We start from the raw sequence: 27,059 nt of genomic DNA on the forward strand, positions 1-27,059 counted from the left end.
ATTTTAATTCCCATTTCTAGTGACAACTGTTCACAGCAAAGGGACAGTTTGTCACAGCTGTAATTTCTTTCTCTCTCCCCATATATATATAAACACCACTCATCCAAATTAATGCCGTATTTTAATTCACTTATTTTTAATGAAGATTTACTAAAGGATGGGGAAGAAGTCCAGACCCAGAACAATGACTGTTATTTATCAGGGTATTTAGTTTTTTACTGCTTTATTGAATCAGTACCTTAGTACCATAACTGTTTAACTTTTAAACCTGATAAATAGAAACTTACTTTAGGATTATTTTACAAGAGTTACAGGATAATTTACAAAAAGCATTTGGCACAAATTCTGGTTAGAAAATTACTTTAAATTGCAAATAATGTGCTATTTGCCCTCAAGCTTTATACGGTTCCTATTAACACTGTGTGAGTTTCTGCACAAATATCTTTCTTTTTGAAACTGTCACAAATCTGATGGATGAGGAATGAGGGCAGAGTCCTGCCAAGATTATGACATTTATTCCTTTGGCTAAATTTGAAAATGTGAAAGAGGTCTTTTTCTTACATGTTTTATTTTATAGCACTGCACCAGACAGTTGCTTTTCTTTTCCTTCTAAGTTATTTTAGGTAGCTGTAACACAGAAGTCCTTGATGTTTTTTAACTTCTGTTTCATTGGAACGCTAGCAAGCCCCAGCATATATATTCCTGGAGTGGGCTATTACGGCAGTCGTAATATACTTTAATAGAAGCAGAAGCTTTTTTTGCCAGTGTAAATTTTACTGTAGCCTGGAGCGGGAAAAGAGGGTATGTAGTATTTCTGCACTCTGACAGGTTTGATATGTAGGTAGTGGAAATACTTTAAAAGGAAGCAGACATCCTTTGAAGTTTAGACAAAGGTCTCTGTAGAAAACCTAGACATAATATGATTGTAAATCTAATTATAGTAAGCTGTCTAGAAAGACTTCATTTCAGTCAATCAGTCCATTTTATTCTGGGTTTCATTTTATCAAGTAGCTGCAATGCCTGTTTAGTAGGATCCTCCTAACCAGGCATCCTAATGTCTAAAGGGTCTTTTTTCTTGAAAGGTGCTGTTTGCTCTCGTTCAGCTTTCTGCCTTAAAAGAACTGGAATCTTTTTTAATTATAAAATTACAAAATCTGATATTGCTGGAATAAGCATTTGGAGGAATAGAATATTAATTGTAGAGAAAACATCATACAGAATTGCTTTCTTTTTTTTGTAAACCACTTTGAGACACACATACCACATGATTTTAACATGCAGATATGCAATGAATGTGAAAAAATGGATCCTGAAGCACGTTCTGTCTTCACTTAGATATGAATAGCAACAATTTCACCGATGTAAAGTGAATTAAATCAACTTCAAGCCAATATTGCTGAGTGCAGAGTGATGTAAAATGTGCATAATGAAGTGTATAAAATCTCTTTGCTTGTTTTTCCCCTCATTACCTCCAGAACTATTGCTTTCTGCTCCCTCTGTATCTCACAACTGGGACCCTGTGCGACAGAGCCATACCTTTAATCACTGAGCGAAACGGCAGAGCCGTACCTTCAATCACTGAGCGAAACGGCTGCTTTCTGGCAATACAGCTAACCCCCAGAGGGAAGGAGCAGATGGGAATTGCTGAAAAAAAGTAACACCGCAAAGGGTTGGTGGAAGAAGAGGTGAATGTCAGAGAAGGGAAGAAAGGACGGGAAGGAGGGAAGGGCCAAGGGAGATGGAGAATCCTGTCCTGTGGTACTGCGGTCTTTTGACGCTCCGCCGTTACAGAATGCTTTCCCATCTGCTTTTTAGGCAGACCTTTTAAATGAATTCTGAAATGGCGGTATAGCCTCCGCACGTCTGTACAGGGGCAATTAAAGAGGTCTGGCGTTTTTAGTGCTTCTGAAAGTGGCTACTGCCCCAACAACCCTGAAACCAAAGTCTTCTTTCCACAAGGATGTGAAGCACAAAGAGCTGCGGAGCGGGCTTCCTTTCATCACACCGCTGGCGGCTCAGTCCTCACCAGAGGGCTCGGAAAGATGGCAGACAGTCCCCTCTCAGTCACTGCTCAGTTTTTTATTTCTCTGCAAATATTGTCAGAAAGTATTTGAATTTATGGTAGCTTCTGTGGAAGTCTTAGAGCATGTTTCAGCACTGGAACCAGAGAGGCATCAGACATCAAACTGTAAAGTCTTTGGTCATACTTCATCTGACGTGGACATTAACTGGAAGTTTACCAGGGAGGCTAAATATTTTTATGTCACATTACCTTCTGAATATCTAATAATTCTGGAAATAAATTACATTGAGTGCAACAGTGGAGAGCAAGATTTAATTTTTACTTTTTCTAGATTTAAATATTTAAAATACCGTAACTGTAGTCTGAAAAGTGGAAAGAGTCCACTCTTTCTTTAGGCGGTTCATACTTGGCTTCAAATTCCAGCTTCTTCTGAGAATCCTAAAAGGCATCGATTTATCAAGCTCATATCCTTTTAATTTATAATCTAGCTGCTGTGAGCTGCTAACTGGCTTTTAAGTCAGGAGACTCTGGACTGTCAATACCAATTACAGTTAAACAACTGTCCTGGTTTCAGCTGGGATAGAGTTAATTTTCCTCCTAGTAGCTGGTATAGTGCAGTGTTTTGGATTTAGGATGAGCATACTGTTGATAATACACTGATGTTTTGCTTGTTATTAGGCAGTGCTTATACTAAGTCAAGGACTTTTCAGCTTCCCATGCCCTGCCGGCAAAGAGGTGCACGAGAAGCTGGGAGAGGGCACAGCCAGGACAGCTGACCCAGGCTGGCCAATCATAGAATCATAGAATCGTTAAGGTTGGAAAAGACCCTTAACATCATCGAGTCCAACCGTTAACCCAGCACTGCCAAGTCCACCACTAAACCATCTCCTCAAGCACCATGTCTACCCTTCTTTTAGATACCTCCAGGGATGGAGACTCAACCACTTAAAAGGTGGTTCCATTCCAAAGGGCCATTCCATACCGTATGACGTCATGCCCCGTATGTAACCTGGGGGGAGTTGGCCGGAGGGCAGCAGTTGCTGCTCGGGGATGGGCTGGGCATCGGTCAGCGGGTGGTGAGTGCTTGCATCACTTGTTTTTCCCGGGTTTTGTCTCTCTCTCTCTCTCTTTTTGTTTTTTGTTTCTTTTAATTACAATTGTTATAATATTATTATTGTTATTATTACTATTTTATTTTATTTCAGTCATTCAACCGTTCTTATCTCAATCCACGAATTTTCTTACTTTTGCCCTTCCGATTCTCTCCCCCATCCCACGGGGGGTCAGGGAGGGTGAGCGAGCGGCTGTGTGGTGCTTGGTTGCTGACTGGGGTTAAACCACGACACAACTTAGAAGGCTTCCATGTAATTTTCTTTATATTTTTCCTGAGGCTTTAAGGATATAGTGCTATGCTTGGAGACACAATTAAGAAAGTCTGAAGCAATGTAACCCGTGGTTTTGTGTGTTTCTTTCATTTACACACACACGCACACACACGCGCACACACGCACACACACGCGCGCGCGCGCTCTCTCTCTCTCTCTCTCTCTCTCTCTCTCTCTCTGATATATATTTGTATATTATACACACATAGAATTCCATGACTTATCTTTGGGTTTTTTTGTGGTATTCATTATGTACAGCTACCAGAATGATTTTTAAATGCTTTTCTGTATCTAGCTATTGTCTTTCCTACAAAACCGAGTGACACAACCAAAACTGCAATGAAAAACTAAAACAAGAACCACTACGTTGTAGGCAACTATAAACAAAATCAGTGTTACGCAGTTTAACTGTTCCTGATTTCTGGTTAGATGTTACAACAGTGAAACTGGAATTCTAAATCAGCATTTCTAAACCTACTGAGCAGTCACATCGACTTAGTAAATATCTGATTTACCCATTCTTTACGTGCGAGTTTCATAGTTGACTTCCCCGTTTGCTGGAGACAGTGCATTTTCCGGAATGTACGAGAACCACTAGGTGGGAGTATGTTATCTTAAAAGAAGGTTTGTCAGCCCCGGCTGTTTTTATTTTTTTATTTTGAAGGGGCTCCGCACCTCCCTTTTCCCAGCATCCCGGAGATGCTGCAACACTGCCCACGCCACGTCGAGTTGGTGACCCATCAGGGATTTTTGGATGCTCGTGTCCACACTGGAGGCTGGGGAGACACCGCCCGCCGTCCTGCTCCTTCGGCCCAAGGAGGACGCGAGCTGGGGCACGCAAGGCCAAGGCTCACCAGAAGTGCCACCCTTCAGAAAGCGGATCTCTTACCCAAACAAGGAGCGCAAGCACTCTGCATAAGCTAGTTACACAGGAAGCCCCAAGGACCCAAGCTCAAATAGATTCAGGTGATCACCTTGCTAACATAAAAGCTAATAATAATTAAAAAAAAAAAAGCCATGTTAAAATATATCAAAAGCGTGGCATTTGCCAGAGAGAGAACCGAGAGATGATATAGAAAGGGCCTTTTGAGGAATTAGGCTGGGGGGGGAGTTTGTTGTAGCAATATTCAACACAAAAACAACAGATAAGTTTTCAAAGTAAGCAAGTAAGCCAGCTCTTTTTTACAGGCAATAGAGCTTCACATTAGTCCTAAACTGCAGGGTCAATAAAAGGCATTTTAGGACAGATGAGTAAACTCAAAGTAACAAGCTGACAAGGCTGGGTGTATTCAAGTCTAAAGAAACTGCAGGATTATATTGTTGGATTGAAAGGTGTAACGTGTAATAAATTTCTGAGGGCAGCTGTGGTACTAGAAGGATGGTGCCAAATGAGCCGCTTTCCAAAGAATTTCAGCACAAATTTGTGGGAACTGCAAAAACTCTGACTTCCACATCAGGAATATCTGAGTAGTAAGACTGTAAGTGGAAAAAATGAACACAAAATGATTATTCATTGTTCCCTGTAGTACAAGAAGGGGAGGGACAGCTAATGTAATCATCGGGCAGCCAATTTAAAATAAAGTGCTTTTTCATATGTCATCATTAATTTTGCCATAGTACCTTTCAGAGGCCAGACAGATAAGCTAAAAAAGGAGTAAGACAAGTTCACATAGGGTACAGGTATTAAACATGATGAAATGAATGCAAGCATTAAAGCTGGAAGATCGTGAATTGTTGCTTACAGAAATTTTTGAGAATATATCAAGACTCTGTCTGTACCCATACCCTGTCCCTAAGTGCTCACTGGTGGAGAATGGTACGGGGCTAAACTGACCTTCGGATATTGCCAGGTTCATTCCTGTGTTCCTGTGATGCTGAAAAATTTGGCCCTCATCTATAAGCTCAAGGCTCTCAAAGGTAGTTAAGTTGTTAACAGTCTCTGGTTGACTTGCTGCAGCTCTGGATTGAGAGTCCAGTTTTCCTAAAAATTAATGGCAGTAGTTGTGTTCACAGAAAAAGATCTCAGAAGCTGAAGAGTGCATTGCCTAGACCAGCAAAAAAAAAAGTAGGTAGAAACACTGGTGGCAGTGCAGAAAAAACATCTGTAGGCAGCTGTCTGAATAGATCTGAAAAACTACAAAAAACTAAAAAAGCTGCACAGTTTATGACCTGTAAGATTCTTCAAATCATAATTCAGTGTAAAGTTCATAGTGATCGAGAGTTCATTTCTGAACATCGTTTTTAAGTTTCCACAGGTACAGGATTTTGGAGAGATCAGGGAATGGGTGGAAATACTTCATACTTAATCTTGCTCCCTATGAAGACAGCGACAAAGCTCCTGTTGATTTTAGCTGGAAGAAACGTAACCCAGTGATGCTGTTGCAGTAAAGAAGCTTGTAGTACTACATACTCAATGGTAGATCTGGTGAATGACTGAGAACCTGCCCTAATGGGATAAATTTCAAATATGCAGTGCTCGTAAAGTGATTTTTTTAAGTAACTTCTCTATTTTTTTTTATTAGGATCAAATGGTTTTTGTATAAACCGATGTCTTGCTCACATCTTGTGTTCCCTTCCTGCTCAATTATACAGTGAGCTCACAATTTATATCATAAATCCAGTGCCTTTCCCATAAGAACAGACTGTCGTTGCAAGCACAAATTTGTGTTTAATTGCAGGACTGAGTACTGTCTGTAAGAGAGCTTTTAACACAAACATTCCCCTAACTGAAAAATGCAAACTAGAAAGGTACTGAGGGAAAGTAATTTCTATAACTGGTTTGGGTGGATATTTTCAGTTTGCTTGTAAAAAAGCTCTTTGCAAGTCGTAAAATCCTCATTATAATTTTGAAACACATTTCATGACTATGCATCAGGTCTACTGCCTGTGCAATTCTCAATGCTTTAACAGTATTAGAGTTACTGTAATTGCTCAAAGACATCAGAAATAGAAATGCTCCATTCCTCACTGGAATTTCAGTTCATTGGCCAAGCAGAATTACTGCTTTCTCCAGGCAAGTTTTTGAAAAGACATTATTCCCAGTCTACACCCTGTCTGTCAATACGTGATCAAATTGTCGTTCTAAAATAGTTACTTGTACAACAGAGTGGTTCTGTCTTACATACAGCATGACCAAACCTACTTGCTGGCAGAAAGTGGTTGTAAGGACTAAAGGAAAGTAAAAAGCTGTCTTTACCATGTGATTATCAGTACTAAACAGCTGATGTACTGGATGAAGAGATGTTACTTTTGCCTCTATTTGTCAAGTCCACGTCCTGGTTTATTACACATTTGGATTTCCAGAGGAGCTGAGTTTTGTGCACATCCTGAGCTTGATGAAAGACTGAGGAATGGGACGTGGCAACGTGACTGTGGGTATCATGGGCTACATCTTCTCGTATACGGTAGGCATTGCAGCCTTACACACTTGCCAGTCTGGAGTGATTCTCAGCCTTGAGTGAGGCCTTCAGGCTCCTCTTCCAAAGCTTGGGAAGAGTTAGATACCTCGGGAAGGACTCCTCAGGAACCGGCAGAGCTGGCACCTGCGTAAAGTAACCCGTGAATAAAACGAGGCTTGGGGTGGAATTTAAACAGTCTGGGGCATATCTGCATGATTCAAAGCTCTTGCTTCGGGGGAGGTGGTATGACTGCAAATCAGGACAGGATCATGAGGTGCTCTCTGTTCAGGCTCCAAAAGTGACGGAGGTGTAATAGTGTGACGCTGACCCAAACAGCCTTACTTCCCCTAGGGCTAAATGCAGTTCTATGTTTTTCACAGCTATGCTGTTTCCGGTTCTGGAGGCAACCAAGTCATCGTTGGCTCCAGGCTACTTACACAGCGCACTACCATGTTGTTTAGACAGACTCTAAATGAATGTGGTTGAAACCAGCTGCCTCCCTCCTCCTGAGCATTTGCTTGGAGCTACGTACAATCTCGTCTGCAAACAAAAGTGGCAAAAGTTACTCTGTTTAATGTCTAACTCTAATCTTTCCACCAGGGGTGCAGGAGACCTGTCATTATCTTCACACCCACATTTCTTCACTTTTGATGAGAATTAATTACTAACTTTTTACCTACTGTGTGGCAGTAGCAGATCCACCCCTCCCTGTGTTTCTATGCAGTGCTAAATGGAAATGTGCAGGTACTTTCTCCAAAATTGCGAGGAACACAGGTGCAATCTGAGTCAGGTCTAAGACTACGCAGAAGCAGAAGATAAGGTGGCTTGGCAAGTTTAGCAGAGCATAACCCTTCATTTGCATGCATTCTTAATTATATAAAATAGTATACCTCCTTAGCCTCACAGAAAACTCTGGGTTCACAGGCAGGGAAGTTGCCTTCTGGTAAGGAACCATGCATTTTATTTATTTGGTGTGTCCAACCCAAGGAACCCACAACCTTATGCAAACATTAACCAAGTCTTGCAGCTGGCCAGAAAAAAAGAGAGATGATTATTGTCCCAGTTGTAGAAATGGGAAAGAAGTAAAAAAGAGAAACTATAGGCAATAGTTAGAGAGGTATCTGCTTTAACTAAAAGCATTTGCTTTAACTAAAATAACACTGCAGCAAAGCAGCAAACCTTTGATCTAACCTGATAGTTTCTCCCTTATTGTTACCTGAAAGTTTTCTGAATGGCTGCAGTTTGTGTCGTGTCAAAGTCAGAAATGTCCCAATCTTACCATTTCTAGTTCCTGGCTGCACCTAGGGATCTGGTTCCCACTCAGAACCTCACTGAGGCCCATAGACCATGAGAAGCAACACCCGCCTTGGAGGAGGCAAATAGATGGAGCCCAAACAGAGCCTGTTCCAACACAGAATGGCCAAAAAGCCATTTTCTGCTTCTAACTCAAAGCCACAGGTGTTGCCCGACTTAATTAAAAAATTCAATAATCACTGTCCTAACCATGAGACAGAATTAGAAAAGGTGAAGGGTAGCCACCTCATAGCCTTATCCAAAGTCTGGTGAGTCTCCTGCAGGATGGACTGAGAAGGTCATAGAATCACAGAATCATTTAGGTTGGAAAAGACCTTTACAATCTCAAGCCCAACCATTAACCTAGCGCTATCAAGTCCCCCAAATCCCCAGAAATGCTGTAACCATCACATTTTTGCACTCTTTGTAAAATGGTATTGATATTTTCATTCAAAGTGCTGCTCAGTCAGCAAGGGGCTCAAGATTTTGGGTAACAAATGGAGATGCCTGCCTTAAAATTCTGGCCAGGTTAATCAGCTAAACAAGGTTACAGAATAGGTTCATATATTTGTACGTGGTCATCCATACTTCTGTTTGCGTGATCCCAGATGCAGCTCCTGGTAAGCAGCGCTCTCTTGGAGCATGCCTTGGCACCAGGCAGGCCAGGGAACACTACCAGTAGCCACTAGAAGCGAAGCTACGCTGTACTGGTGAGGGAGTTCAGCTCCAAGATGAGTCGTAGCGTACCACCACATAGTCAAAAGATGGACCCTAGCCTATTTGATTTAATGGATTAGATTACAGTTTGTGACATGAATGGCGTACCTCTCAATTTAAGGGAAGGCCAGTTAATCTGTTTAATCTCAGCCCTAACATGCAACCCCATCTCAGGCCCCCTAAACTCCAGCCGGGGACAGGAGAGCAGGCACATCACTGTGCCCAGCGTGCCCAACTCAGCAGCACCCGAGTCTTCGCAGGCACACGCCTCTGCATTCCCTGACTGGTTCTTCAGCACACTTAATACGCCCTGCCCTTGCAAGTAAAAGAAACCTACGTTATCTACCTCCCCCACTTCCACAGCCTCGTTCAGACCAAGCACCTAGTTGTAAGTGTTGTGATGTGGTTGTAGGGGACTACGCAGCCGATTTGCTCCAAATCACACTATCACAGAGCAGCCAGCGACTGTTCCCCAATTTGCAGATATGCTATAGAGAAGAGGCAACTACTAACACAAGGTCACAGGGCTAAATAAAGTTCCCTAATAAACAGGGAAAACAGTAAAAAGCTACAGAAGATCTCACAGAAAGGTTTCTACCCTATGAGACACAGGAAACATAAATCACCAGTTTTGTCACAGACAGAACTGCGGTACTGCAATCAATGTAATTCCGATTTAAGTCTCCTAAAGATCACGCCGCTTCCCCCCTTTCTCCCACAGTCTCTGAGCACTCAGGACCATATCTTAAATGTTCCCCTGGCTTCAGAAGCAAAGCTATGCCATGGAACACAGCCCAAAATCAATTTTTGAGAAATTATGTCAAAAAATAGCCCTCAAATACTTTTAGTGGTATATTCCTACCGCAGAGGAAATAATTTATTTTACCAGCACAGTGTTTTGAAAGATTTCTGTAAGGCTTACAGGAGAGTGCAATGCACTACAGCAAAGAGCCTCAAAACTAGTAAGCTAGTATCTTCATTTCCCATCAGTAAGCCCATTTGTGACAGTTCAGTGCGCAGAGGGATCAGGTCGTAAGCTATTACAAAGCATAAGGAGCAAATGGCTCCTAAAGTCACCTGAGAACTTTAAAAAAAAAAAAATAAAAATCAATGGAGAAAGGAGATGCTAACTAATGACTGTCTAACACAGTTCTGTATCATTCAGTGGTGTGTGGTGCTTTATTTAATGTGAGAACATGCAATAAATAATACAACACCATATCATTTCTAGAGATCACAGTTCTAATGTTTCTTGTTGCTGCAGCTTGCTTTCTAAAACCTGTCTGGACGATGTCAAGTCACACACGAGTTTAATTCCCTCTTCCCCATCCCCTCAGACTTTAACAAGTACTGCTATGATTTTGTTTTCATTAAAAGCCTCTATGGTATTTATATGTAGCATTCTCCTTCAGCACAGGAGGACCCAAAGGTGAAATCAAGAAGCAGATGACCGTTCACCACAAAATGAGTAATCATTTATGTTCCAAGCTAAAATAAATACAAACAGAAAGCTCACTGTTCTAATGTCTTCATTTAGCAACTTACTTTTTTTTTTTTTCTTTTAAACACAGGTTTTGTAAAAACACTTAGAGCCTTGTGAATGGTCGTTTTATTTTTGTTTTCTTTGGAAAGCCTGAAGTGAAACATCTAACCTTTTAACTTGATGTCTTCACTACTTGCTTTTCCCAGTGGCACAGGGGTGATGGTTATACTCCTCCATTAGATATTCTGGTTTAACCACACAACTTTTCAAAACAGCCCCACCACTAAAATGAGCTGCAGCTCTAGATTTACACTCCCCATCACCATCACTTACAGTTACCGATGAACAATTTCACTTCTAAGCACACCCATTTCCGAACGGCTGAACTGCTCTACAGTTTTCTGGGTTTTTCTTATTATAACTAGCTCATTCATTTCGATGGCATCACAGTTGAGCTCAAGCCTGAAATGCAATGCTCCACCTAGGGCAAGTGCTTATTTTTACTCAAGTAATTACAGAAAAAAAGTTGACACTGACATTTACCAAAATATTTCAGAGCACAACCACCACCCGCTGAGCTGAACATGAGAATTCATGCCTGCTAGTCTTGTTTTTCCCTTCAGAGTACAACTGATCAGGCTCATGCCTGACTTCAACAAAATTTCCAGATCTCTGCTAGAATTATAGTTGGTAGGAAAAACTCCTAAACATGCAGTTGAATTTCTCTTCCCATGCCCATGTTATTACTTGTCTCTGATGAAAGGATACAGCAGGACGTTCTCGACCATTTCATAAGCTTAAAACTTTACACTTTGAAGGAAAATTCTCTACTAATACAGATGAAAGTCTGCAAGGAACTGCCTTCATTTCTATCATAGGCAACCCTACAAAAATCCCAGCTTAGTCCCCCAATCTAATCTAGATGCTTCATGCTCAACAGCATTAGCAAAGCAGGAACATTGGCCCTTTGATACTGAAGCTAGAGCAGGAACGTTTCTCTGCCTTCCAACAGTCCCACTTACGATTTGGTTACTGGTCATGACCCTGTTGTTTATTGTGTAAGTTAATCATAAGAATTACTGGAATTCTTATAAATCCCAAGTAAATAAAGGGGGAAAGAAAAGCCCACCTGTAATCAGACACCATGTAACTACATGTTAATGGACTGTTCAGTGCCCTACTGGGATATGTTAGAGAAATGCTATAGCATTATACTCAATTTCAAGAGGCCGGTAGATGTTTTTAAATGAATAAATTCTATTTATATAATTACAGTAATGACTACAGTTCATACCTTATGCACAGCAAGTAAAAAAAAAACACACTGGAATTTATGTAAATATTACTAATGTGTACACTACGAAAACGCTATTCACGTTAATTAAAAAACACCTTAATTTTAAAAGTTTACCAGAAACAGTTACATGGAGCGTTGCAATCTTTGAAAGCAGAACAGAAGCTATTTAGAAGGATCCAAGAGTAACTGATATCCAGCTGCTTTGGGGCTGGGCTGGAGGCTGAACACGTACTGAAAGCTGGGCTGAAATCCCCTCTCGGTTGATGGCAGCAGCGGTCATGCTGTTGTTTTCTATGAGCCTGGAATTTCACCCCAGTCTTTACATTCTTCGTCGGTTATAGTGGAGCAGCCAGAAGAAAGATTATTAGAGAGCAGCCAAGTAGACTCACAGTTCAAGAATCCAATCTTCAGGCGGCTGTAAGGTCAAGGGGAAGGAGAAGGGGGTTTACAGCACAGTCAAAATGAGTCTCTCTCTAAAAATGGGGAAAAGTGGCCACTTCAGTAGCAGAGCTGATGACGTACACATGACATACGATACTGAACACCTGAGGTTCAGTCCTTAGCGAAGACACCATCGTATTCGCCTTTGACTAGAAAGGAAGGCAAGCATAGTGCGCGAACGCGCAAGTGCACGTATCACGTGCAAGGCATTCCAGGAGCTGAACAATTTCTCTGCGTACATCAAGACATTGCTAAGAAAAAAAATGGCAAAGGTTTTTAGCACTCCAACAATTGGCTAGATGACCTTGATTTCAAATCCAACTTCACGCATTCTTGATAAAACAGAAAGGCCTCAACGTTGAAGACAAAACATTTTTAGCACCAACTGCTGGCTTGCAAGTGAATACTTATTTGCAAGAGACGAGTATACAAAGACGTGTCATCTTTCACCAAAAGGCATCTTGTTTTAAGGCAATATCCAAAATGACAATATAGCCACCACAGAAACTGCTCTAATGACCCCTGATGCTTTATGGCACCCACATGGGTCCCATTGCTGAGGGAAGATAGGAACTAAATTGGCATCTGTCCTCCTCCTCCCCGCCGTGTGCCCTGGAACGCTGGAAATTTCCAACGTTTCTATGTCACTAGTTGTCATAAAGCAAGCTAATTTCTTCCTGTATCCCCTAAAACCCTCTGTAGCCATTTATATTAGTCATACTAACCACTATTAGTAGCACACTAAATGCTGAAGAATCGCTGTATTTCCTTACCTCTAACCCAATCAAGATGTTGTTCGATACGGTAGCAAGTGTTTACGCAATTAATACAAATGAGAGATTTGTGAGCATTTCCCAGAAGGGAACTCAGAGGACTGTAGCCAATCCAGCCAGACATGCTACTGCAGCACAGAGCACCCAGCCCAGGGCTGTTTTTTCTTCTTTGCTATCAAAAAGAGTCAGTTTACATACTTGTATCTCCACTAAAGAGTATTTTAGGAATGGAGACAGTAACTTCTGAATGTACACTATATCTATCAAAGAGGTAGGCATTTTGTTCTCAATACCTATCACTTTGTGGTACTCCATCATCAATTTTTCTTAATAGCTAGGGCAGCCAGGTATGCAGCTTAGAAACTGAAGAACATAAAGGATATTACCAGAATCACTTATGGCTAAAGGCAAGGAGCAGAACTGCATCGCAACCCTACTTTTTCATGATTTAAAGGCGTGTTAAAATAGTACCAACTGAGATTTTCAGGAAATCTATTATTTGGCTTACACAGTAAGCTATGCCTTGTGCACTGTGCTCTAGACAAAGTTGTACTTAAAAATGGCACACAAGGTTAAGAAACTTTACATGACGCCAATGAGTAATCTGTGCTTTCATAAATACAGTAGTATACATCCTATATACAGCTGCTGGCCGCGAGCCTCCGGGAAGGCTGTTAGCCAGCCATCCACAGAAAGAAGGGAATAAAGATAGTGGGGAGCGTGGTGGAGGGTGCCAAACCCAGGCAGACTATTGATGCTAATCCCACAAGCGCTGAAGCAAGAACGCTCCTCTGGTCCCGAATAATCATCTTCACAGTCTCACAGAACTGGGGAGAGGAAAAAAAAAAAAAAAAAAAAAAGAAGATCAAGGTTAAAGAGGAAGGCTTTAACCGGACAGCTGGAGACGCCCGCTCCCCATGACAGAGCAGCAGTGACACCCCAGCTCTCCGGCGGGCTCTCCGCAGCACGGGACGGGGCGAAAAGCGAGTCGGGCACTGGCTCACGGCCTGGGCTGTAGCCCCGGTACGGCCGCCGCCTGCGGCAGGCACCAACAGCCTCAGGGCGCTGTAAGAGCACGGTCATTGCCTTACGAATTCAGCCTCGCTCTCCTCGCCGCTCGGAGCCGTCAGAGGCCGGGCTGCCCGCCGCTCCCAGCGGCTCCGCACCCGCGGCAGCGCCCGCTGCGGGCAGAGCGGCCCTCCGCTGCGGCCGGTGCCGGGCAGCGGCTCCCGGGGGGCCGCCGCGGCGGCAGACCCGGTTTCGGGGAGCGGAGGGCTCGGCGGGGCCGCCGCCGCCAGGCAGGGCCGGGCCGGGCCGGGCAGGGCCGCCCCAGGCGCCCCGGCCGCCGCCTCTCCCGCAGCTGCGCGCCCTCCCGGCGGGGCGGCTCCCGCGGGGCTCCCAGCGCCCGCCGGCGGCGGTACCTTGTCGGTCTGGAAGCTGACGGGGGCTCCGTATCGGCAGTAGGTGACGAAGTGCTCGCAGTTGTTCCAGAGCAGGCTGTAGGCCGTGGCGCCCACCAGCTTCTCCGCCCGGCGGGCCGCCTCCTCGCTGCCCAGCACCTGGTCCTCGAAGAGCCGGTCCATGTGGTTGACCAGGATGCTGCCGCCGTAGGCGAAGTCCTCCACCGTGTCCACGCGGATGCTGGCCGTTTTGGTGATGACGCCCAGGATGAGCCGCTTGTTCGTCACCACCTGCTGGATCTGCCGGCGGTCGCCGGTGAAGGCGGGCAGGATGTCGGGCATCAGGTGGGCGACGCGGTTCTCGCCCAGGTAGATGCCGAAGTGGATGAAGAGGGTGCGGGGCACCTCCAGCAGGTCGCCCCGCTTGAAGCAGCTGGTGTCGTAGTAGCCGGGGGCCGGCGGCGGCGGCTCCCCGCCGGAGCCCGCGGGCAGGGGCCGGACGTGGACGAGGAGCAGCAGCTTCTCCAGCAGCAGCGAGGCCGCCTGCGGCATCGGGTTCTTCATGGTCGACGGGGGGAGCCCTCGCTGCCGCCGAGGAGGCCCCGCCGCCCGGCCCCGCTTTTCTAGGCTACCGGGCGGGGCGGGGCGGGCACCCGGGCCAGCCCACCGGCTGAGCGGCCTGCGGGCAGCGCCCGCCCCGAGGAGCGGCCGCGCTTTATTGAGGCGCGCACCCAGCCCGGCCGGCGGCCCCGGCCCCGGCCCCGGCTCGGCCGAGGGGCGGGCGCGGTGCCCGCAGCCCGGGCGCAGGGCCGGGTGCGACCCGCAGCTCTCCCCCGCCTCCCCCCGGCGCTGCCCAGGTAGCAGGGCAAGAAGCAGCGCGTCCGGAGCCCTCCATCCGCCCCAGGAGCGCAGCGGGAGGCTCCCGGGGCCGCAGCCGCTTTCCGTCACCTTTCCCCGCCGGTGGGAGCTGAGGGGCTCCCTCCCGGCCGGAGGCTGCCGCCCCCCTCGCTCGGCGGCGGGGCAGAGCTGCTCAGCGCGCCTTTCTCCCGCGGAAGAAAACAGGTCCCCGAGGAAGAGGGGGGAAGTCACAGTTGCAAATTAGCTCGCCCGAAGGGTCCGCCAGCTGAGAAAGAGCGGGAAAAGGCGGAGAGGCATTCCCGTGCGTTTTGTTTCATGCTAATCCATTATGTAAATGGATAAATCCTGGCAACAGAGCCCACAAAAGAGCAGCCCTGTCAGGTCAACAAAGCCGCCCCGTCTGAGGCTAATAAGTTTCAGTAGCCGAGCAAACTCCCGCCCCCCCGGGGCCTGCGGGATGATGGATGGGCCAGACATTCATCTCACCTGGAAGATGACAGGGCCCGGAGAGCGGCAGGGGAGGGGGCCGCCCGCCGCGGCTGCAGCCTCGCACCGAGCCCCGCCGCCGCCGCCGCCTTTTGTTGGTGCCGCAGCCGCTGCGGCGGTAGGGGGAAGCTTTCGCCTCTGAGGGTGGCAGGGAAGCAACGCCGGAGTAGTTGTTTGTTAGGGCATCTTCCCCCAAACCCGGGCTCTGAAGCTGCCAGCTTGCCTGATCTGTCTTCTTGCAGGTTGTGGGTGCTCAGGCAAACACTGCAACGGACCCGAGACCAAGTACAAAAGCAAGAAGTGCTAGTGCACAGGAAAGATGAGGCTTATCAGTGAGCCAAAGCAAGTTTTCCTCTCCTCAGCGAAGAAAGTATTTCAGGGGAGCGGGTTACCTCACTGCTCGCCAACAAGAACCGACGGCTGGTGTTGCCCTCCTATTTCCTCCTGCTCGGGGCAGAGAGCGGCCTCCCGGGGAACTGAGGGTTACCCTCACCTTGCTTCACCTGCAAAGAGAGGCCCCCAGTAACCTCTCGTTTGGTCACTGATTACAGGTCAGAGCCCCAGCACTTCTTACCAGAGTGATCAGGCATTTGGGATTTTCTCTGGAGAGTCTTAGCCAAATTTTTACACAACAGAGGCTTAGTCCGCTCAAGACCCCTGCTTCAAATCGCATCACTTACAAAAGAGAAAATACCTTATAGATGCAGGTCATGATGCTGGTAGGAACCCTGTGGATTAGCCACCAGCCACATGTAATTATACAATTAAACTAGCATCTTTTCAAATCCAGATGTTTAAATGTTATCTATGTATTTAAATGTATGTAAGCTTTTGCTTATGCTTATTAGTAAATAAAAACAGGGGGAGAAGGGGGAGCTTTTCTCATTTTTAACTAGTGCATTATTTTTAAGGGACAGGGGAAAAAGAAAAAATTAAAACCCCTCATCATGGTAAAGGGTCTCACCCGTTTGGTGATAGTCACAGCAGCTGGTGCAGAGCTGAAGCACAGTGCCACAGCCAGGAGGTTATCAAAGGCTGCACAGAAAGTCCTGGCACCGAAAGGTTCCCGTCACCCTCCTTCAAGGATAAGCACTGGTCCTGCCCTGTGCTGCCATCGGAAGACCCCCCCTCTCCTCTCCCAAAGCTGTCAAGGGAGCGTCTGGATGGTCTTTGTTGAAATAGGTGTTAGAGATGCTTCAGTCCCACAGTTCGGGTTTCTCTCCCCTGCCCAAAGGAAGGTAGAGGAATTCAGCTGAACTCCCTGGCAGGAACAGACATTTCCCAACAGGGCCTTTTAGTGGAGGCATCCTTTGTTTGCTTTCTTAATGCCAGTTACCTTTAATCCCAAAATCACCGGGGTCCATTTCAAGTAAATCCGGAAAGGAAACCAAGATGAAACCGAAGAAGAGGAATTGCAATGAGGAGACTCCAAGTCTTAGTGCATGGGAGGCTTTCAAAGAAACGAGGTGAGAGGTGTGACATTTCTGCAGTGTCATTTCCTCATACCTGAGGCACCAAGGAGCCTCCTTCTCTGCCCCCCTCCCCAAACCACTCGCTCACTCTCAGGCCTGGAAACCCCAGGGAACAAGCACAAAATGCGTTACACAGCAGACGCGTCTGTGAGACGGCTTCGCTCCTCCAGCCAGCGCACACAGCCAGTGCAGCAAGTGAAATCCCCCCAGGTGATGCTTTCCCCACTACCTCGCAACTGTTGTGAGCCTTACCGTATGCAAAGCGCTTAATACAACATATCAAAGTCATTTCTGAATGAAACCATTCATATTCTTGAAAGGCAATCTGCAACCCTACATTTTCTGCTTTCAGACCTTAAGGGCTGCACTCCTATTACTTTCAAACTGCCATGATGCAAAACAAAATTTAAAAGGTAGACTTACAATTATTTTTCCTCTGCTCTGAAGGGGAAAACACACCCCTGTTTTAGTGGAAAAATGCCTTCATTGGAGATGGCTAAACTGAAAATACACTTCGTGCCTCAAACACTCTGGCACATTCTTTATCTTGGGTCGCTTTTGTATATTAACTTTTGTACCTTTAATACACAAATTGCAGTGGGAAAACACACTTTGAAAGATTAAATATAACACAGCGAATGCTGAAAAAGTATTTGTTTGGACTGTTAGCTGCTATAGAATAATTTCATGATAAAACCCATGATTTAGTTTCAAGAGTTGGGGGAGACGCAGTAAGAAAGCTGCGAGAGGCAAGAGAATGCAGCCTTTGTTCTGCAGCGCGGATGAGCCACAGCACAAAAACTTGCCAGGTAAGAGGTGTGAGCCAGTTTCCATTACACCGAAACGCTGGTATATTAGATGGATCCTTCTTTTATACGCTAGGCATTACTACTGCCATCCTGCCTGCGCAGCTAACACAGTAGGGAAAAAGCAGGAAAGAAAGGCAACTGGAAGGCTAAGTTCTTGCCTATCTGAGGAACAGCCCTGGTTTAACAAGCAGACAAAATGCATTTTTTAACTGACTGAAGTTAAACCAATGCTGACTGCATACACGCTTACCTTCGAGTACAATTTACATTTTACCAAACTTTTCTCCATTACTGAATCTCTACCGTAGATTAAGAAACAAATGCAGCTTTAACAAGCTTTCAGGTCAGCTGGGATTGCTGGAACAAGTACAGGTTCATGAATGCAAAACATGTTAAGGAGGTCAAGGAGGATAAAATCTTTGGACAGGGATTTCTGGAGGCTATAATTTGCGAGACAAGTATCTGAAAAGCAATGCCACTTGGTTTTAGCTGGTGCACTGAAAGAAATAGTGGACAGAAAACATGTTTGTGAAGGATGGTTTCACAGCATCCAAAAGGGCAATTCCAGAGATAAAAAATAACGGCTTTGTATTCCCATATCCAATCCATTTGAACACTATACCGTTCTTTTCGGCAAATTACAGATTCCATTGTAGACCTGTAAATGACCAGCTCTCTGGAAAATAGTATCATTTACTTTTTCAGTTTTTGTATTTAACAAAGACCAGGGACAGAAGAGAAAAAATCTGAAGGAAGAAGGGAACCAGCACAACAATGCACGAAATCGCAGGCAAGTGTAACAGCCTCAGAACAAAAGAACCTTTGAACTACAGATCACACTCTTTCAATAGAAGAAACAACATAATTGACTAAATTTTATACTTTATAAATGTTCACTTTTATTCAAAAATTATTGCATATGCATTTACAGAGTCACTTAAGCAGCATATTGAGTGAACTGCAATTATTTACTGTAGCCTTTTTATCCTTGTAGGTTTGCTACTGCGGTCTACCACTTTTTTTTTTTTTTTTATTTCCTCTCAAGACCTTTGTCTGTTTTGCTAAACTGACAGGCTTCCAAATTATTAACAACAGTTTTCTAATGAACAATGACTGTAAACATGATAAAACCAGCATGCTATTTCCCCTTTAAAGTTACAAAGTTGGACATTTTTCTGCACTGAAGTAATGACTCAGTTTTTGACAACTAGACTGAACCACGTATACACAGATAGTACTTATGACTCCCTAAGAGAATAACATGTTTAGATGGTTAAAGTGTTCACTTATGATACCTTCAATTCGAATGAACAAAAACATAGAAAAGGTGGGAACAATTCGTTGTACAGTCCTCAATAGCAAGCAAGAGGCTAGGAAATTAGTAATAACAGGAGCACAGATGGAGATTTAGGAACAATTAACAGATAGGTATTTTGTAACTGTCACCAAAACTACTTTCATCATTTTATCTGATAGTAGAAATGTCTCATTTTGTCAGCACTAAACAATTAATACAGTCTCCCCAAAATAAAGGAAAAGATTAACTTCTGAATGTAAAATGTCTGAACAGGTAGAGTAATATTTATATGGCTTCTGTGGAGGAAATACAGACAGTTACTGGGCCAGAACTTCCACCCTGATATTGTCCCAGCAAGCATGATATGGATTTTTAAGTCTCTGCTTAATCAGGTGAAGAAGTTTAGGAGTATCCTAATTTGAACAGGCTAGTAATATTGTGCAGGAAGGGAGATGGGGAAGTGCTAACTGGGAGTCGGAAGAGAGACGGAGCATGCTGCATTCAACAACAGTATTCCTTCACAGCAAGAGACGAGACTTTCCTGTGGAAAGTTTGTGGACCTTTCTGTGGGAAGGGCAATGCAAACGACAGTCAAATGAACTTAATCCAGGCAGGGCCGTGCTGCACAAAAGGAGGACTTAGCAGCCCTGAAACAAAAAACGAGGTATCCCTCCACCGCCTGGCCCTGCTTCCTCCCTGCCAGGATTGCACCATCCCAAGAGCGAGCGAGCAGGCGGACCAGCTCACAGCACTCTCCTTATCTTCAAATTTATTCCCACACCAAGATCTGCGATTTACTGCTAGTCAGTGCTTTCAACCGACGCGTTAATTAGTAATTAACAATTGTAATAATAAAGTCTGTCACTAATTGGACGAAGTGCTGGAAGTTTGGTGGATCACCACCAAAGGTCAGCATTTACTACCAGTCACTCTATAACAGTAACGATTACTACTTTTCTTTATTGCGCAACGGGGAAAGCTGTTCCCCAGTACCAGACGTGCTGGCTTCATAGCGATGCACGGCAGGTTACCCAGCCTCGCTCTATGCACAGGACAAACACAGCGGACAGAAGCTCAACTGTATCAGTCCAGTTTGCTTTCAAATAAAGATTGAGAGAAGGGAAAGAGATATGGACTGAACAGGAGGTAATTTCCATCTTTGTTCTAAGATTATCTTGTCTCATAATTAAATGTTATGTTGCAATTTGATTAATTCTATTTTACAGGAAATAAATTAATTCTTCATCCAATGTATTATCTAAACAGGAAATGTTATCAGTCACAGACAAAGCTATTAGTCTGGTATTACTCAAAACATTTGCTAATCTGTGCCATATAGCTAAGCCTCCGAGAGATAACTGTCGCTAATTTCTACTCTTTGACTTTAAAAAAAAAATCTCACTCAAGAAGCCAGTTCTTGTTTATAACATGTTTTTATGCCACTCAGTGATAAAAGCATATGTATTAAACACCTGTTACTCTATCAGTGATTTTAAATCAGGAACATTTTTAATCTGGAAATCCAACAGCATCTGTCCAAGTGCTTTGCCCTGTAAGAAACAAACAAACAAACATTTCATTTTACTATCTAAATATACCACCTTTGTAAATTAAGTTTTTAAAAATGGTTCAATAGGGTATTTTTCCTATAATCAGTGTAAGAATTCAGTATGCTTTCTAAGTTTTATGAGCATTTATCTCTACATATGCTTATATGTAAACGTTGGGTGAGTTTCATCAAGCCTTGGATTGTAGGTTATCCAAAGTTATATTTACCTTTTCCAATTCTTTGGCTTTCTCACTTGTGAATCAACATAATTAAGTACAGAAAGCTATACAGTTCCAGTTTCAAGCATCTAAACCAGAACAGATTGAATAGTTTCTTCAATTTATTTGGTACCTAGTGCTAAAATCAATTTGTTTTGGCTTCAATTCTGCTATCAGATTCATACATAGCATCATCTTATTTTGTGAACAGTCTTCTTGACTACGCTGAGATTATTTGTACACTTAAGCATTTCTCAGCCTATGGTGGCAGAACTGTGCTTTGCTGTAGCCATCGGATTGCCACATTAAGGGATCTCATCTCCAGGTTTAGAGGTTTCAAATATTTAATACTCAAATTGTACACTTGCAAAAAATATTAGTTTCAGATTCACATAATGTGGTCAACACAGAAGATCTCCTATCCATCTATTTTTCTCTTTCAGATTTATATTAATTGTCAGTATTTTAACTATAGAAGTCATAGGCCAAGCTAGAGGAGTTGTCGTAGAGTTAATGGTTCCTGTATGTACTAGGAAACACTTAATCAGAATTCTCTACCAAATCTGCATTCTCCAAAACATGACAGCCTTTTTGAGAAGCTAATTTTGCTGGTCCATCTAAAAACACAGGTAGCACACCATAAAGAACATAACTGATTTGAAGACTCTCTTACTAGTTTCTTGTGCACGTCTTTTTCAGCAAATATTCTAAATCAACTTTCTACTTCTCTGTATTGTTTTCAAACCTTGAAACAATTAAGTAGATAATGTATATTAACAGGAAATTAAAAGGAACTAATGAGTCAAAACCAAAAGCTTACAGTTCCAGCCCAATAGCTGTTTATAAAGAGACCGTGTAATACATCGTTATAAAAGACAACTACATTAAAATCAATGCTTTGATACATGCCTGTGGGTCACTTCTTAGGGATGCTATGCCACCACCACCAAGGGAATTCTTCAGAACAAAATTTAATCCATGGATGCCTGGCAACTCGTATCTGTAAAGTAAAATCTACACGTTGTTTCTCAGAAGATTTTGAAAGAAACACTTGTACAGAACATCAAGCAAAAGACAGCATGCAAAAACTTTGTGCTGGTGATGGCACCCCCCACTGCCGAGTCAAGTCTAAAAGATAACTGAAGATTAACCTATGGCCTGCCCCGCCTTCTTGTTCCTTTCTCTTACTCCAAATCAACAGTCCTTAATAGTTTTAAAGTAGGACCATAAAGTAATCATTCTCCTCTTACTCAACTTCAAAACTCCTTCATTTCTAATGAGGTTGTTCTCTACATTTTTTTTGGTAAGAGTTAAAGCCCATATAGAAAGCTCCATAGGCAAGAGGTTCAAGATCCAATATGAACACACTGGGCAGAGGGAAGTATTTTCAATATTTCCTAGTTCTGATACTGAAAAATACAATCGCTTGATTCCTGGAACTCACTTTTGCTAACAAAAGCTGCCAGCTAATTGGGCAGGCATCCTCTTTATCGCTGAGAAATAACTATGAGTCACTAGATCAAACTCTTACGACCAACTATAGATAACAAATGAGAAGTAGAGATACATTTCAATGCTTTCTTCGAGCCATGTACTTTGTTCAGATAATTTATTTTAGTGTGACAGGCCTATTTTTCTGTTCCATTGCCTCCGTACTTCCATTTGCCTCTCCTTGCACAGTTTTTCAGTGTTTTGTCATCTTCCTTGTATTCTTCTTGTTTTATTTGGTTTTTGCTTTCCTCCAGTATTTTCTTTGTCTAAGGACTTGATAGCTTTCCTTTTTCCTACAGAAAAAGGATTTAATCAGAACATCAGCAAGACATGAGGAATAACAGAAAGATGATATCCAATTCTTGCTCTGTCTCCAGATGTTTGACTGCTGCAATTTAAATCATGCTTCCTCTAACACCACCTATTTTTCTTTAGTCATCTATCTGATCTTCATCTGTTTGGGACAGATTCTTCAAATCTGTCCTCCGAAATAGCTGGTATTTCTTGCAGTGCTCTTGTACTGCTGATTTTGTCATCCTGAGGTTTATCTTTTTCAGCTCCTTCTTAGCATTGTGAAAATTATGGCTGTTGCTGATATTCACAGCTCTGTATGCCCTTGTGTCTTGGGCATATGACCCAAACCTTTCATGGAAGATGTGGTCAGCCTATGATTCTGCTGAGCGGCCTGGCAAATACTTTAGTTCTCGTTATGCTCTTGCAAGCAGTAGTCGTGGGGTGTGTGCGCCCGTCTCCCAGGTGAGGAGTTTTCACTGCTCCTTCTACTCTTTCATTACCACGCTCTACTTTAGTATTAACATTAGTAGTTGTTATTCAGAAGAAAACGGGTGTTAGCATTCTGTTGACCTTCCTTGAAAACTAGTTGCCAGGCAACATTATCACGCTTAAACGCAAATCCATTGCGAAGTCAGGAAAGTTTATTAATCCAACAGTGCTCTACTAGACAACAGGAATATGGAAGATAAAGCCATTTCCACAATTTCATCTATATAATTTACGAAATTTAATAGCATAAATCAACTACATAGCAGGATCACAGGACCCCACAAAATTTTCAACTAAAATCTCAATATAAAATACCAGTAACCACATACCATGAGAGCTAGAGGTCTACCAAAATACTACATTGTAAATTTTATCCTGAAAAACTGGCAGAGACTTCCAGCCAGCAAGCAACTTCAACTGACAGATCTCTCCATGAGAACTAGTCTAATGGAATATGTATTCTGGAAGCCAATACCTCAGCTCTCAAAAGAATTTTCATTGAAATCAATTATTAAAAAAAAAAAAATCAGGAGAGAAATTGAAGAGTGTACAAAAGCAGAAGCAAATGACAGAAAGAGTAGAAGAATTTCATTTCACTTTCTGCAGTAATTCTGGCAGAGGGAGTATGTAATGCAAGCAACAGATCTTAATTTCGAACATCACAGAATGGCACATTCACTTCACGTACTTTGAGGAAATCTTTTCAGTGAGATACTCTAGCTAAAACTAGGATTACGAAATAATATACAAAGAGCAGCATTTTCAATATTTTAAGGCCTGTTTGAAGCATCTGAGCATCCAAAATATTTCTGCACAAAAAATACACTCCCACAATTAGAAAAGAAAACCCACTAAAACCATAGTCTTAAGCGGCAGCAATACGTCAACCAAAATATTGGCATGCATTTACCCAGCATAATTAAACAATGTAAGTTTAATTAACTGAGATCTAAAAGGAAGAAAATATTAACTAATTGTACAATTCAATCAAAAGTTTTAAGAGCTGCTTTTAAAAAGCACAGAAAACAAATAAACCCTTCAAAGAATACTAAGGCTGGAACAGCAACCAATAAAACAAGGAAAATTCACTGTTCTAGCTGAACTCCTATGCTTATGCACAATGGGGTGCCTGCTTAACTACTTCCGTTAAAGTGCTCTCAGTACATATTCAAAGAAGTCAGGTTTCCCTGTGAATTTCCTGTTAAAAATGCATGGAAATAATAATGGTCCAAAAATTTAGTGCATTTAAATCAAGAAAAAGATAGTATTCCTCCCATCAGAGGAAAGCAGGAACCGAACTCATAGGCTAAAAGAGGTATTTACATATGCTGTAAAGTAGTAATTTTTTTCCCCCATGATAAATATACATTTAAAAAAAAAAAAGGAATCTAGAAGCATCGTATCCAGATTTCTTGTTCTTCAGCTTTCAGTAAAAGTATCCCATAAGAAGAAATCAGCTGTCATTTTTATTTCTGAACACTGGAATGCTCTCAAAACATAAAGAAGATAACCATATTTCAGAAGATGAAACCAGCAAATTCTCACAGGATAATTTTACTATCCTTCTTAAATGACTGACCTAATACCACTAAATGAAAAGTTTCTTATTCCATTTCTTAAGATTACTAGATCTCAATTTATAAAAGTCTTGTATACAAACACCATACAGATAACCTAATAGTAACACAGAGGGCAAGATGGCTAAAGGAAAAAAAAAAACCCAAACATTAAAAAAAAATCTTTCACATGCAGTATGATCTTCTAGCTACTCATCTTACTACAGCATTGATGCTATTTTCAACAATGGTACCAGTCAGAACTCAAGAAACTGACATCCTTTTCTAAACTTTGAGCAAATTTCTGTCTGAGTAATGCTATCTCTTCCTTACCCTCACTTAGATTGCTCTGACCTTTCATGTTGAGCTTGTGCATCACTCCTATGGCCAAGAAAAACTGTGATTAACTGTTAAGAACGTACTCTACGTAGTGGGGGAAGCAATCACATAGGCTTGGGGTATGGAGGGAGGGGTTTGAAAGACCATCTTTTGTTATGATGTTACCTGAAAATCCAGAAGTTTGAGTTCTCAGTGTTCTCTATCAAAATAATCCCATCTTTTCTGTTTAGTATACCTATTTAATCCCTTTAATGAAAAAGAATGAAAGGCAACTGGCTGACAGTCTCAGTTCTGTAGTGAGGCAGAGCCATGGTTGGTATGATTTTAGTAGCAAAACTAATACATCTTTTTTAACCAGTGACAACTGGTTAAAGGAAATGAAGGAAAATGAAAGAGTAAGATAGCTCTTTTTATGACAGGTAAACAAAAAAACCCCCCAAAAAAACAAGTAATTTAAAAAGAAACTATACAATCTGAAGCACATGAGCATAATCCTTATAATCCTAAATATTTCCACAAAAGGACTTATTCTTTTTCCCCAGTAGTTTTTCAATTCACTCACAGAGCTCCATTATCACATCATTAAAGGAAGCCAAACCCAGGAACAGATAATCTAATTAATCAGAATAATTGGCTTCATCCAGACACAGCAAATTTCAACTTTTATTTATGAACATAAACAGCATTAAGGAACAACAATGAATCAATTTCTAAAAGTATCATTAGGAGGCATGACATTTTTTATTTCTTCCCTTCTCTGCTCTGTTTCAGAGGAAATTCAATTACATTTCTTGGTATCACAATTTATTAGATACATAGATTTGTTAGCACTTATGAAACAGTGGGTGAGATCTGCACTGAGCCACTTATGAAGACAAAGAACGGCACTTACAGCACAAAGATCAAGGGTTAAAATAACTCCAAGATATCTCTGAGCTTTGAGCTGCACTTTTCTGACTCAAGCTCTTTGAACAAGCAAAAAGACACTTAACAGTTTATCCATCACCCACGGAAATACATAATGATTTTGGCAGAATCTCCGTATTTGCAGAATAACTGACTTCATATCAAAACAGGTTTTAGAAGACTGAATGGTCTGTTGCAATATTAAGCTTTTGTTTGTTTTTAAAGAGAGACGAAGATTTAAAATCTCTTGACTGTTTTACTGGACATCCTTAGAAGAATGAGCCCTATTAACTCATGCTACAAGAACAGTATATGTCTCATTTGCCAGTCCCCAGGAAGGACCCTGAGCATCTGCCAAAGATACCATGAAAACAAAAACGTATGCTGTCTGCTGGCAGAGGATATTCTTTTGTAGATGAATACCAGGTGAAAGTGTCCTGTTCAGGATGTATTCTCTTTCATATTTTAAAAAGGGAAATTAGCTGTGTTTTTTTCTTTAAATTCTGGCTTGGTATACGTGGCAAAAAAAGTGGGTGAGAGTGGGGTACTCAGAGAATACTTTAGAGAAAGTGAGTGAACTTCATAAAGATTAAAACGTTTTGAAGAGATAGGGATAGGATGAGGCATGTTTCTGATGGAAGATCAGGTAAGTTTGGGCTCCAGTCTATACTGGCTGTGTGAATGTCTTTCAGGTAGTGTTTTAGGGATTTCAAATTCCCAGATCTGCAGTGGCTCTGAGGCTTGGGAAGCTTCATTTGCTAAGGCTCCTGCAGTCTCCAAATAGTTCAAAACCACTGGAAAGATACATGTCTCAAAAGGACACTGGAAGTTATTTCTATTTTGTAGAGATATTCTGTACTGTAACAAAAACCACAGAAATAGCCCCAACACTAGTACGCTAATTCTGGGAATTTAAATGCCTTCACTAAACTGATTCACTGCCTTTGTCCCGACTTCAGGAGAGGCCCAAGTTCACATTCTTTTTCAAGGACTACTGCTCAAGTTGCTATTTTAAAAGGCAAAGAAAGATACATAAAAATATCGAAGACAATACACACAGGTATGCAATATTTACGTTAACATAC

General features: G+C 42.5%; 2 protein-coding genes across 7 annotated transcripts in view; both read right to left on the reverse strand.

Moving 5' to 3' along the window:
- Nucleotides 1-10,139: 10,139 nt before the first annotated feature.
- LRAT (lecithin retinol acyltransferase) lies at nucleotides 10,140-14,884 on the reverse strand. Its single transcript, XM_087736779.1, has 2 exons — nucleotides 14,232-14,884; nucleotides 10,140-13,637 (listed from the first exon to the last, which is right to left on the reverse strand). The coding sequence occupies exons 1-2, from the start codon at nucleotides 14,772-14,774 to the stop codon at nucleotides 13,485-13,487; spliced, it is 696 nt and encodes a 231-aa protein (XP_087592905.1). The 5' UTR covers nucleotides 14,775-14,884; the 3' UTR covers nucleotides 10,140-13,484.
- Nucleotides 14,885-18,715: 3,831 nt separating this feature from the next.
- LOC104021354 (uncharacterized) overlaps nucleotides 18,716-27,059 on the reverse strand; it is a 65,711-nt gene continuing 57,367 nt past the window's right edge. For 3 of the 6 annotated variants that reach the window (XM_087736981.1, XM_087736980.1, XM_087736978.1), the window contains 2 exons: nucleotides 21,809-21,899; nucleotides 20,547-20,682 (listed from right to left, as the gene is read on the reverse strand). In XM_087736981.1, the coding sequence (XP_087593107.1) occupies nucleotides 20,608-20,682; nucleotides 21,809-21,899 (166 nt within the window). In that variant the 3' untranslated portion in view covers nucleotides 20,547-20,607. Of the gene's footprint in view, nucleotides 19,697-20,546; nucleotides 20,683-21,807; nucleotides 21,900-22,466; nucleotides 22,684-27,059 lie in introns of those variants that run through there. The other 3 variants (XM_087736979.1, XR_015699812.1, XR_015699813.1) reach the window with 3 other exon arrangements.

The sequence above is a fragment of the Nipponia nippon genome, unplaced genomic scaffold (assembly GCF_047370975.1).
Source record: "Nipponia nippon isolate SJK-2023a ecotype South Korea unplaced genomic scaffold, ASM4737097v1 scaffold_6, whole genome shotgun sequence".
NCBI lineage: Eukaryota > Metazoa > Chordata > Aves > Pelecaniformes > Threskiornithidae > Nipponia > Nipponia nippon.